Source organism: Ochotona curzoniae, unplaced genomic scaffold (genome assembly GCF_017591425.1).
Source record: "Ochotona curzoniae isolate NIBS_2020 unplaced genomic scaffold, NIBS_Ocur_1.0 contig_4148, whole genome shotgun sequence".
In the NCBI taxonomy this organism is placed as follows: domain Eukaryota; kingdom Metazoa; phylum Chordata; class Mammalia; order Lagomorpha; family Ochotonidae; genus Ochotona; species Ochotona curzoniae.
The window spans coordinates 714,691-728,368 of record NW_024466146.1 but is presented as its reverse complement, the minus strand read 5'-3'; the positions used below and the strand labels follow the sequence as shown (position 1 = coordinate 728,368).

Below are 13,678 nucleotides of genomic sequence, written 5' to 3'. Positions count from 1 at the left end.
TAGATGGAACTTGGACATCCCTGGGTATCAGTCTTGGGCAACCAGTCCCCCTGGATAGTAATTGAAGTGTACTACATACTTGGTATTTGGAGAGGGTCTCACTGGGCTAGAACCGAGGTATTGGTAGATCTGTGTTCCTTCCAAGGGCCCCAGGGGAAGTCAGTCCCTGCCCTCTTGCAGTGTTCACTGGCAGTCTATGCTCCTTGTCCTCATCCCCCATCTCCACAGCTGCCAACACTGGGTTGAAGCTTCTCATGCTGCTCTCTCTTTGGTTCTTCTACTTTAAAGGATCTCTGTCATTGCCCTGGGCCTATCCAAATAAACTCAGATCATTGAGCCAGGTTCAGGCCTGTAATTGATATAGCCTTATTCATCTTCCATCGACCTTTTCTTTGCCATGTAACTAACAGTCACAAATTCCAAGGATTAGGAAGTAGCTAATTGTGGTGGTAGTGATACATTATTCTGCCCATTATGGCTTCTTTTTCTTTGTTTTGTGCTTTCTCATTTTTCTCCAGTCTCAAAGGTTTCTCTCAACTCAAAAACTGCTTGTGAAATTGGTAAGTAGAGTCACATCACATTGGAGAAGGCAAAGCTCTTGGGAAACAGGGGCAAATCTATTTATTCATTCTAATGTTAAGTGATATTTCAAGTGGAAAAAGACCAGATCTAAGATGGCATGTATGTTACAGTCACAACCTCACAAAAGTGTGTTTAACTTATGCATAACCACAGTGGAAACACTGGGACAAAACAAAGTGCCGACACTGGCTATAAGATTACAGGTGATTCTTTGTTATGAAATTAGATTTCAGCAACACAGCTAAGGTTACCTTTATCAACAGAAAACATGTTTACAACCACCTGGTTTTCTTTCACCCACCCTCTGCTCAAATGTTACTCTAAAACATAAAAGGAGACAGAGGAGAGCCAGAGAGTTTCTGGAACAGGCAAGTCGCAGGAAGGAGGCTGACTGAAGCCGATGGGCGCGAATTGCTCAGGCTCACCTTGGCCTTTGTCAGTCACCTCCAGCTACAGGTTTCTTCTCGGATTATTCACCGGAGTAATTAGCCTGGAGAGTGACCTGGGAGCCACATTCCACTGTATGTGCTGCCTTATGGGGTCTCCAACACCGTTCTTTGCCCGGGGAACTGGCAGGATGGAAGGGGGCGGCACTGCGTTCACTCCCAGCAGACAGGGAGTGGCCCTGTGCCAGAGTGCCCAGGAAGGCCTGGAAGACCAGCTGTCCCCTGACTGCAGAGGTTGGCCCAAGCTTTGTGCGCAGGGGTCAAGCAGAGAGGTGGACAGAGAGACACACACACATTCCAGGACGTGCAGCAGTACCCCCCACCAATCACCCTTCAGTTGCTTCTTCACGTGTTTTCAGTGGCAGCCTTCTCCCCCATCCCCACCCCCCTGCCCCGCCCCGAGTGCCTAATCACCCTGACCTGCTGACCTGCTGTCCATGCCTCACGTAGCCCCTCCTGGAAGCCGCTTTAGACTTTTTTTTTTGGTCAGAACAGTCACAAGCTCTCATCTTCTCTACATTTGCACAGCGCGTTCCAAGATGGCAGCCCAGCTTCTCTCAGGTCGAGGCTCCTCGAGTCAAGTGCATGGGGATATCTTCCCGCCTTCCTCGCCAGACTGCGCTCCGGCACTGGAGAGGTGAGAGCCTCGCCCTGGCGGTTCCTGTCCCCGCTGCCCCTCGCGGCTCCTCCGCTGAGAGGAGGACCCCGTCGGGGCGGGGGCCTCTCCCCACCCGGGGCCCCGAGGCGCTGGCTGCCGCCGGGAAGCCGCGGGGAACGGAGCTGGCGGGCTTCCTGAGGTCTGGCAAAGGCCTCAGAACTGAGAGGGACGGCGGCTCATTGTTGTCACACCTGTGCAGGTGTGACAGGAGCCAGCCCTGGCGTCTGCCAGGTGAGTGTAATTGGAGTAGCGTGGGGGCAGGGGGCGAGGGGGTTGTTGTGAGGCCGCTGGCAGCGGTGGAGCCAGAAAAGGCTTCCTCCTGAGGAGGTTCAGCATTATGCCAACATGGCGTCTCCCAGCCAGCCCTTCCGCGTGGGCTTCATGTCTGTGAAAGAGGATCCCTCTCCTACGAGATACCCTCGGCGACCGTGCGCTCCTGCTTCCGGCCCATAAAGAAGTGCCTCACGAAATGGCTTGCGTTTGTCTCGTTAAGGCAATGTTGTAATGAGGCTTGATTCCTGACTAAACCCATCAGCTTCAAAGACTTGAACCGCTGTGTGTCACAGACATAAAGGCTCAAGGGCCAGAATTGCCAATAGCTGAAATGAAACCCCGTTTCCTTTAAGAACGCAGTCCGCCCGGGTTTGTCTTCATGGTTTATAGCTGCGTGACGTTGGTGAAATCGCTTCACCCATGCATACCTCAGTGTCTTTTTCTGTCATACGAGGTTGACAAGAGTATATTCCTTATATGTAAAATATGAAATTGGACCCTTACAACATACATACAAATTAATTCAAAATATGGGGGGCTGGCATTGTGGTGTAGTGGGTACTGCCACCTCCAGTATTCCATGTGAGCACTGGTTTGTATCCCAGCTGTCCCACTCCTAATCCAACTCCCTGCTAATGGTGAGGGGAAAGTGGCAGAATATGACTCAAGGGCTTGGACCTCTAGACCCACGTGGGAGAATCAGATCAGGCTTCTGGCTTCAGCCTTGCTCAGCCCTGGCCATTAATTTAAGGATTAAAGCAGTAGATGGAAGATCTCTCCCTCTCTGTGTAACTTTCAACTAAATAAATCTTTTTTAAAAAAATTAGCTCAAAGTGGAACAAAGAATTAAATATAAGAGCTAGAATATAAAACTTAAGGGCAACATTTCTCGGGTGTGACACCAAAACAACAAGCAGAAAAAAAGTGAAATTCATAAAAATTATAAACTTTTCTGTTTCAAAGAATACAGTCAACAGAGTAAAATGATAACCCGTAGAAGGGGTGAAGCTGTTTGAAAGTCTATATCTATAAAAGATTAATATGTAAGAGGCATTTGATACAATGTTAAGATGCCTCTGGGGTGACTGCATTCCATATAGGGGTGCATGGTTTTGAGTTCTGGAATACATCAGGTGATGGCTTAATTACTTAGGTCCCTGTCACTCACATGGGAAACAGAATTCCAGGCTATTGGCTTCCACCTAGTTCAGACCTGGCTGCTGATGGATATTTGGGGAGTAAACCTGAAGATGAAAGATATCTTTCTTGATCTCATTTTTATAAAAATGAAAATAAACCATTTAAAAGATTAGTATTTATAATAGTTCAAAATTCCTATAACTCAATAGCAACAAAACAATCTAATTTAAAAACAAATGAAGGGCCCAGTGCCATAGCCTGGCAGCCAAAGTCCTCGCCTTGAAAGCGCTGGGATCCCACATGGGCGCTGGTTCTAATCCTGGCAGCTCCACTTCCCATCCAGTTCCCTGCTTGTGGCCTGGGAAAGCAGTTGAGGTTGATCCAAAGCCTTGGGACCCTGCATCCATGTGTGAGACCTAGAGAAAACTCCTGGCTCCTGGCTTTGGATTGGCGCAGTGCCAGCTGTTGAGGTCATTGGGGAGTGAATCATCGGATGGAAGATCTTCCTCTCTGTCTCTCCTCCTATCTGTATATCTGACTTTGCAATAAAAATAAATAAATCTTTTTTAAAAATGAAGGTTTTGAACCAATATTTCTCAAAAAATGCAGACATAAATGACCAATAAGCACATGAAAAGATGGTCATTGTCATTTGTCAATAGGGAAATGCAAATCAAAACCATGATGAGAGACCACTTCACACTCGTAGATTGGCTACTGCAAAATTTAAAGCAAGAAAGAACTCAGAAAATAACAAGTATGAAGATGTGGAAAAATTGGAGCCCCTGTGTATTGCTGGTGGGGATGCAAGATAGTAAAACTGCTTTGGAAAGCAACCTAGTGGCTCCTGAAAGTCTTAAAAATAGAATTGCCCTGTGATCTTAGTCACTTCATTCCTGCAGAAAAATACAAAAGAACTAAGAGTAAGGATGCCAACGGATACTTGTCCACCCACGCTCCTAGGGCATTAAGTCACAAGAGCCAAAAAGTTACAGCAGCCCAATTTACACACATGGGAATATTATTCAGCTTTAAAAAGGAAAGACATTGTGAAACATGGTGCAGCATGAATGAACTTTGAAGACAGATACTTTAGAGACATAAGCCAGTCTCCGAAGAATAGACATTGTATGAGTCCACTCATGCCAAGTACTTAGAGCAGTCAGATGCACAGGCGCAGAAAAGTGGTTGCCAGAGCCTGGGATGAAGGGGGATTTGGAAGTTAGTGTGTTTAAAGGGTAGAGACTCTTGGTTCTGGAAAATGAAAAATGTCTGAAAGTGGCTGGTAGCAAAGGTTGTGTAACATTGTGAACATACTTAATGCCAACATATGGTGTGCTTACAATGAAAATTTTTAAAGTACATATTTATAAAGCTGATGTAAGGATTAAATGAGCCAATACATCGAAGGGCTTAGACCACTGATATAATAAGCAATACATGGAAAATTCTACATATATGTTAGCCATTGTTAAAATTATTATTTGTTAGTTATATCAGGAAATCAATAGATAAAGAACACAAAGCCTTCAAAATCAAGCCTGCTGGGTCATATATACAGCTTACCATGCAAATGCTACCCATAGCTCAGATTGATTTTAATGAAAACCCGATTTGCTTTTTTAGAATTATGAAGTATTTGAGAGATATGTTGGAAGACCCCAGTCCACTTTGTAAAAACATGTGTTATTGGGCCCGGTGCGATAGTGTAGTGGTTGAGGTTCTTGCCTTGCATGCGCCAGGATCCCATATGGGCACCGGTTCTAATCTCGGTGGCCCCACTTCCCATCCAGCTCCCTGCTTGTGGCCTGGGAAAGCAGTTGAGGACAGCCCAGAGCCTTGGGGCCTGCACCTGTGTGGGAGACCTGGAGGAAGCTCCTGGCTTTGGATTGGCTCAGCTCTGGCCATTGTGGCCGCTAAGGGAATGAACCAACGGATGGAAGGTCTTCCTCTCTGTCTCTCCTCTCTGTATATCCGCTTTTCCAATAAAAATAAATAAATCTTAAAGAAAAACGTGTTACTGGGAGTGGAGAAATACTTTTTTATTTTCTGAGGCATTTAGGGTCTTCACAACCATACTTCCTAGGGGTTGAGCATGGAGCTTGGGAATCATTTGCCTGCATTCTAATTCCTGCTGCACTGCATATGTGTGCACTTGAGGCAAATGAGTTCTTGTCAAGCCCCAGTTTGTGCTATGGAATGGAGGTAGGGCTTGCACCTAGCTCATAGGCCCATGCAGACTGAATGAGGTGCAGAGAAATGCCTGGCATTTACCAGCATTAGCAATTAGTGACATTCCCTTTGACCTGACAGTGTCACCCTTTCTCCTCTTTGCTACCTTGGCACTCACTTAACCCTTGGTTAATGGTTGTCATAGCATTTCTCATGTCTTAGGAATACTGTCTGCTGAATAGGGGGCAATTTGAGAAATACTTTCAAAGAAACTTATTCCTCCTAATCTTTATAAACATAATTGATAATTTGTTAATTTGTTTTTCATACATTTCTGTATTTTCTATTTTGTGTGATGAGTCAATATATAGGTTGGAAAAATGAGCTAAATTCAAAAGATATATTTATGCTCCTGATAATATTTTTTTGATAAAATAATAACCTGAGGATCTTGGCTTGAGACATCAACCAAAAGGATAAATGTGTTTAGTATTAAGATGTAGGGAGAAATTAGACAGTGCAGAATGAGTGGGGAACTATGCTGTGAAACAAGCTAGCGCAGTTCTTAAATGTAGCTTACTTTATAATGAGGATGGCAGTAGCAATACAACCTGGGTGGATATCCACTATAGTTACCTAAACCCTATTTCTTCTTCAACAGAATGGAGAAGTGGCATGCCTTATTAGTTGAATTTTAAAACGAAGTATTTTTAATGTAGTATTTTATCAGTGTTGAACTTATGGTTTGAATGTGTGCCTCACAAGTTCATGCGTTGGAAACTCAATTCCCAAATTCATATGTTAACGACATTTGTACATGGAGCCTTTGGGGGGCTATTAGGGTTAGATGAGGTCATGGGGATAGGGAGTCCATGATGACTTTCATGCTTTTACAGGAAGAAAAACAGAGACCTGAGCTGATACACTTCCTTTGCTTTGCTGTGTGACGCCCTCTACTGTGTTATGATCCAGCCAGAAGGCCTTGCCAGATGCTCAGCAGATGCCGTGTCACGACCCTGCATTCCCAAGTCTCTGAAACTGTAAGTTAAACAAATGTCTGTCCTTTAAAAATTACCTCAAATTGTGGTATTCCATTGCAGTAGCTTCAAGTGGATTAAGAAAGACGTTTAGGAAATACTACTATATTTATAAAATACTAAGATTAGCAGGGGTTGGCATTATGAGGCAGCTGGTTAAGTTCTTGCTAGGCATGCCAGCATCCACATCAGAGTTCCTAGAGGGAATCAGGCTTCTGTTCTGATCCAGCCTCCTGCTAATGTGCTTGGGAAGCAATATATAATGAAGATCTTAGCTTCTGGTTTTGGCTGTGCTAAGTCCAGCTGTTGTAGGCATTTTGGACTGAGCTAATGGAAGGAAGATCAACCTCTCTATCTCCCTCTCTCTCTTGTCTCTGTCTTTCAAATAAGCAATTAGTTTTAAAAACAAATAAAAATATGAGAGCAAAAAATACTGTAACAATGTGAAGATTATTTGGTGTTTCTGATTGAGAAACACATTATGTTTCTGCTATACTTTAAGAGTATGGCTGAGACTCTCACTTAGAAAAGAACCCATAGGATGACTATCTAGGTTTTATCACCATTTGATTTCTCACTAATGGAAAGGTGAGTGAACTAAGGGTATCAACAAGAAGGATAATAACTTTGACAGTGTTGAAAAAGTTCCTTTTTCCCTAAAAAACTGACCCACTACCATCAACGTATCTGTCCAGAAGCCTGACAAGTCTGACGTCTGATCTCTAAACTTGACGTGTATCTCTGCTGATTAAGAAGCGGGGCCATCAAGTGAGTTTAAGAGTGGCCAGATGCATGCTGCCAGGTCCACACAGCTGTCTGGAGGTGCTGTGGGACGTGGGGAACACTGGCTTGCCTCTCTTTGTGGCAGCCTGTGTTCTCCCAGCCTGAGTTCTGACCCAAGCCTGAGTTCTGCCTGATTCCTGCTTCCTGCTTCACCATCCAGCCAGAGCAGCACTACTATGTTGGTTGGCCCTCCTCTGCTCTGGCTTTCTGGCTTCTCCTTCCCATTTTGGCCTTTTTGTTTGTTTTTTACTGTGGGTAAGAGGGCTTTTTAAGAATTATTATTTTTAATTATTATTTTCCATGATATATTCCCCTTCCTCCCTCCATAGTTTCAGTAGGGAACTTTTTAACACTTGCACTATGCTTTTGGGACAAAGAAATATTGGCTTTGAGAAACAGATGGTGTTGTTTTTGGTAGGCTCCATTTCATACTGTTTGTTATTCTGTTTTCCTTCCTCATGCTTTTACCTTTCACTCTATCTTCTTCAAAGAGGTAGGATTTTATTTTATTTTTAAAATCCCATAGCTTGGGTGAACATGTTATGTATGGAGTGGTTGAGCTGCCACTTGGGAGGCCCACACCCCATATTGAAATGCTTGGGTTTGAGTCTCAGCTCCACTCCCAAGTCCAGCTTCCTGTTAAGGCACTCCTTGGGAGGAGGCAGATGATGGATTAAGTACTTGGGTCTCCACCATCCATGTGGGAGACCTGTACTTAATTCCTGGCCCCTTGTGGTCAATTGGAGAGTGAATCAGTGTGGGGGAGGTCTGTCTTTCTTTTTCTTCCTCCCCCCCCTTTTTCTCTCTACCTCTCAAGTAAGTAAAAAAATTAAATTCCATGGCTTTAAAAATTTATGTTTGATAAAAAATAAATATATAAGTAAAAACATGATTTATAATCCCAACCACCATGGTTTAAACCACAGTTAAAATGGAGGTATGTATCCTTAGTAAAATGTTTAATTTTTTAAAAATTGAAATTGTATTGAGAGGTGATGTTTTCTGTGATATATGGTCTTGAATTCTGATACAATGATCTACTTGGCTGGATAATCTTGAGTGAGTTCCTCAACCTATCTGTGTTTGAGTTTCCTTAGGTTTATAATGGGACTTCTAACAGTAACTGTTCCCCATGATTGTGGGAAAATATAAATGAATTATATTTGGTAAACACCAGAAAAAGTAGCAGAAATATATTAACTGCTCAAAAACTGCTAGTGAACAATTGTATTTTTATTATATGAATACTCTTTTGTAACTGGATTAAGAAAATACATTCTGTATATTTTCTTGCATTACTTATGACTAATACATGACTTTATTGCCTGACCCAAAATCTATTATGTGAGCAATTCATTTAATTGGTGTTCCATTGTTGGACATTTATTGTTTTCAGTGTTTTGCATAGTAATAAATAATCCTCTAGTGAATGTTCCTGGGCATAAATCTGTTTCCTAAGGCAAGTTCACAGCAGTTGAATGCTAAATCAAAGAGCACCAACCCTTCTTAGGATTTTGCCAAACCGCCCTCCAGAAACATCATGTGATTTTGTGCTTTTAATCTGTGAAGCTTGGCTTTCCCCACTGCCCTCCCAGCTCTGAGTGTTAGGATTTTAAAAATTCTTTGCCAGTCTGTGATTTTCATCTTCACAAACTACCTGATGCTTTCCATTCCTTTTGAATTGCTTTGCCTCCTTATTTATTTAGTGAAAGACAGAGAGAGAGACAGACACAGAGAGAGAGACAGACAAACAATTAATCTTTCATCAGCTGAGTCAGCCCCCAGATGCTCACCAAAGCCAGAGGTGGGGTAGATCCAGTGTATTAGCATACTAGTAGGAAGTTAGAATAGGAAATAGAACAGGGACTTCAACCCAGGGATTCCACTGTTTGATGCAGCTGTCCCAAACAGTGACCTGACTGCTGTTACTAAATTCTTGCCCCTCTCTTTTAATCTATACCCCCTAGTTTTAAAGGCCTATCCTGTTACTATTACAAACATTTCCTTTCTGGTTCGATGCCATTTCACTTCCCATACCCTTAGACTATGGCATCTGTTTTATACAAATTTGAGCTAATAATCTAATGGGTGGAACCAAGGGAAGAGAAGAACTTATTTTCATGGAAACTAAAGCAAACCAAAAACGAAGCTGTCCTAAAAAAATGGACTCATCTACTATATAAACAAGTAAGATTCCCCTTTGTCCAAAGCCTGTAGGCACCTAGACAAGTATCTGAGAGTTGTGGAAGATACTCCTACGCTAAGCAGGAAGTTAACTTACCTATCAGTCAGTGTCCAGCAGGAAAACAAAAACCACTCTACATGTTGAAACACAGAAGGTATTTAGAGAATTGGTTACACTGGGGATTGGCATATTCAGGCACCAGAGGGTGAAGCAACACTGAGATCTATAACACTGGGGAGCTGGAGTCTCCCATGAGGACAGAGGGAGGATTCGGGGGACATACTGGGCCTGTCTGTGGGGACCTGAACCTCAGAAGAAAGGTGGATGCACTTGTCACTTGCAGCAGAGTAAGAAGGGGAAACATTCTGGTTTTCCCCCTTTCCTTCTCCACTCTCGCCAGAGGTCCCATTGATGAATTCAGTCTCAAGGTAGTTGGCACACAGATTTGTGGAATTATATGTAGCTGTGGTTAGCCCCATTAGCGAGCACAGGAAGGCTCTGAGAGCTGACAGGCTGAGATCAGTCAGAGTGATCTGGAGCCATTAGAACTACTTCCAAGTCCAACAACAATAAGGTAAAATGCAAGGAATGCTAGATTCCAGGTTTGAATCCTGGCATTTACCAGCTTTTTGGCCTAGGGCAAGTCACTTAGCACCTCTGTTTCTGCAGAAGGGGCAAACAACAAACAAACAAACCTATTTTAAGCCAGAGCTATTTATGCTTCTAGAAAGGCAGTGGAAGGTATTGCAAATGCTTGGGCCCCTGCAACCATCTGGAAGATCTAGCGTCAGCCTAGCCCAGCCCTGGCGTTTGAGCACAACAGCAGGGACTGTGCCAGGCTGAAGCTAGGAGCCAGGAGATTCTTCTGGATGGCCCCAAGGACTTAGTCTATCTTCATTGCTTTTCTAGGAAACGTTAGTAGGAACCTGGATCAAGAGTGGAGTAGCCGGGACTTGAGCCAGCACCTATGTGGGATGCTAGCAACACAGACAGCATCTTAATGTGTTGTGCCACACGAGTGGTCCTGAATTAAAAAACAAAAAAGAATATTTGATTTTTAAGACAAAAGACAATTTGGCATTTTGTTGTGGTCTCAAGTGTCTCTATTTTGAAATGTGGAAACCTTTGCCTAGGGTGAGAGTAGATGATAAATTTCTCCATAATAATACTGGAATACAATTTAAGAAGCATGGAGGAGCAAGTGTATGATCCATTGCTTAAATTAGTGCTTCTGATGTCAGCATTTCATATTAGAGTCTTTTAGTTCGAGTCCTGTCTACCCCACTTTCAGTCTGGTTTCCTGCTAATGTTCACCCTAGAAGGTAAAATATGGTGCCTCACGTACTTGGGTCCCTGACACCCACATGAAAAATCCATGTGGAGTTCTGTTTGCCTGTCTTCAACCTGGTCTAGCCTTAGCTGTTGTAGGCATTTGGGATGTGGAACAGTGGATGGTAGATCTCTCTCCATTTATATCTCTGTTTTTGCTTTTCCAATAAAAGGAAAAGAAATAGTTTAAAATGTCTATAAAAATAAAGAAACATTGGAAGTATCCTGTAGGATTAGTTCATTTATTCTATAGACATACATGTATACCCACTATTTTCTGGCAATGATTTAGACATGCTCCCTGCCCTGAAGGTGATGTTATTCCATTGTGAAAAACAGATGATTGAAGAACTAAATCTGAATGCATGATGACATGGAACTGGCGCAGAGGAGGGAACTTGGGAAATGCAGAAAGTTTCAATGAGGAGATGATGTTTGAGCTGTGTTTTGAAGGGTGAACAAGAGTTTGACAACCATATGAAGTTATGAAAGAGGATGGTCAGGAAAGGGTGTGGGATATCAGGGAATGAACTAGTCACATGCAAAAAGCTGAAGGAGTCCATGGTTGAAGTGGTGTTGGCAACAGTGGCACACGTGACTAGATGTGGAGGAGAAAGCCACTGTATGAATGGCTGGGGGTCAGAAGCTTGTGGCTTTATCCTGGGCAGAATGAATAGGCAGCAGACAGTTTCAAACTAGGGAATGACTTTCCATCTCTAACCTAGATTTAGAGTGACCTATCTTCTTAGATGGTCTTATGGCCTTTGGGGAAGCTAGGACATGCGGTTACACTAAGTGGCAGTGGGAGGGATCCCATGAGGCACAAGGAAGCGTGAGTCAGAAAAACGAACACAGGAGTTTGTCCTTTGCATTAAATTCAGAGTGGGAAAAGTCATTAGCTTATCCTGCAGACATTGACTGTCTTGAGGTAAATATTTAAAATGATGTCTCCCTCCTCACCACAAAGCCAAGACCACCAGAGGTGCATGGTGATGTTTGCGGCTGGGAGGCAGGATTTCAGGGTTTTGAGGAAATGTTTGCTGGCCTAAATCTGTCTGGAGACTGAAGGAAAAACACAAGGTGGTGATGACCCAGTGCTTGATGCTTTTCAGTGCCCCTTGACATTCACTGTCTCATTTAATCCTGGTGACAAGGGTGTGTGGCATATATGGCCAAAAGAAGGACCCTGTGGAAGAAATAGAGGGCTAGGTCTAACAAGTTGTACCCAAGCCACAAGTGGATGTGCAGACACGGGCCCATGCTTCCTCCAAACCCGAGACCCTGCTCTGCTTACCTGCTTTCTTCCATATGCCAGGATGGCCTCTTTGAGGTCGTGGAGTGTGTGCAGTTCAAGATCAGGCCTCTTCCTGGGGCCTTTGGGGTGGGAGAGTCCTCTGCTCCTCCTGTTGCGTGTCCATGCCGACAGGGCCAACCCTTCTGAATAGAGGATCAAGGCCCCCTTCCTAGTGCTGAATGTTTTAGGAAGAAAGAGGCTCCAGCAGTGCTGGTTGGCATGGTCCTCATCCTGAGGTCTGCTGGCCAGGACATAGTCTTCTGGGGATTTCCAATTCAAGTAATCCTGTAAGGAGGAGACACCACTTGGACTGAGCCCCCACAGGAGACTCTGCCAGAGCAAAGTCTGCTTGTGCGAAGTGTTGGATGCCTTTTTTTTTTTTCTAGCTCCTGGTTTTTTCTGAGTTGTTCACAAGGTGTGATGGAACATAACGGCTCTACTCAAGCAGTTAACTTTTGTCTCCACATCTCAAAATTCATAGAACCCAGGGCACAGTTCCATTTGGCTGCTTACAGCTTTCTGGAGAGCCATTCGTGCCTGAGGTTCAGCTGGGGTGGAGTGGGGTTACAGGCCAGTTAAAGTGTGCTGGTATGCAAGTAAGTAATCAGAATTATCAAGGGCAGCTGATAACTTTGAAATTAGACCCGAACTAGCTGGCAGTTTAAATAGAGGGAAACTATTCCAGCCCACCACGACTTTAGCTGAACACAGGGAGAATTTCTATACATTCCACATGCTATGTTACATTACCTAATTTGGCTATTTGTGAGCCTATAAAGTAACTACATTTCTTATAAGTAAGTAAATGCCTTTGGCCAGAGAGAACGCCTTTGAAACTTTATATATCTTTTAACACAGAAAAGGTCAAATAACACTACAAACTACCATGACAATGGAAATCTCTGTATGACCCCCAAATTTGCAAAATACCCCCAATGGATTTCTTATTCCTGGCAGGAGTCAAAGAAATAAAATTCCAGTACAACAAGGTAATTTTGCCACCTCTTTAAAATCTTCTAGAATGAGATTTTCTTTGGCCTGTATAAAATATGAGTCCTGTGGGTTGAATTCCAGAAAGTTCAAGGAAGCCATCGAAATGGCATGAACACACACAGCATTTCAACCACAGAACACGATTTCAGCAAGCCAAACAGCCATTTGCTTGCCCAGAACCCAGGTGGGAATTCTGGTCTTGAACCAAACCGTCCCAATTCCAGATGATCTGAAGTCTCCTTCTGTCCCAACAGAGGTCCACAGAAGTTAGCAACCAGAGAAAGAAAGAAGGTAGGTGGCAATTTCATGAAAGAGGACAGAAAAGCTACGAGAGAGCCTTGTTGCTCCCTAACAGCACAAACCAAGACACACAGGCTGATCCCCAAGTGGGAAAAAAACAGATGATTCCCACACCCCCACCCACAAAGCGTGCCTTTAGTCAGCTGTAAGACTCACCTCCGGTTCCAAGTAGACTTCTAGCTTCTGTTTGTTCTGGACCAACTTCCCATGTCCCCGGCTCAGGAGGGAGAGCGGCAACATGCTTCGCCTGCGACCACCCCTTGTCAAGGATACTTCATCTTGGTCCTGACAGCTGAACACTGGTCACACCTCAAGGTTTCCACAACTCAGCAGCAAGCTCGAGGAGACCACAAACACTGGGCCTTTTTTATGGAAGACATCCCCCTCCTGTCCCCTGACACACACACATACACACATACTCACCTGACAGCAATTTCTGAAAAACAACCAGCCTCACAACTTAGACAGTGTGGATCTTTGTGGAGA

The 13,678-nt window shown here is 43.8% G+C and overlaps 1 protein-coding gene across 1 annotated transcript in view; it reads right to left on the bottom strand.

Moving 5' to 3' along the window:
- The window catches only part of KIAA2012 (KIAA2012 ortholog), a 121,792-nt gene extending 108,360 nt beyond the window's left edge, over window positions 1-13,432 (bottom strand). The window contains exons 1-2 of the mRNA XM_040984387.1: window positions 13,349-13,432; window positions 11,900-12,184 (exon numbers count right to left, since the gene is read on the bottom strand). Coding sequence (XP_040840321.1) covers window positions 11,900-12,184; window positions 13,349-13,432 — 369 coding nt within the window. The remainder of the gene's footprint in view (window positions 1-11,899; window positions 12,185-13,348) is intronic.
- Between the last annotated feature and the right edge of the window lie 246 nt (window positions 13,433-13,678).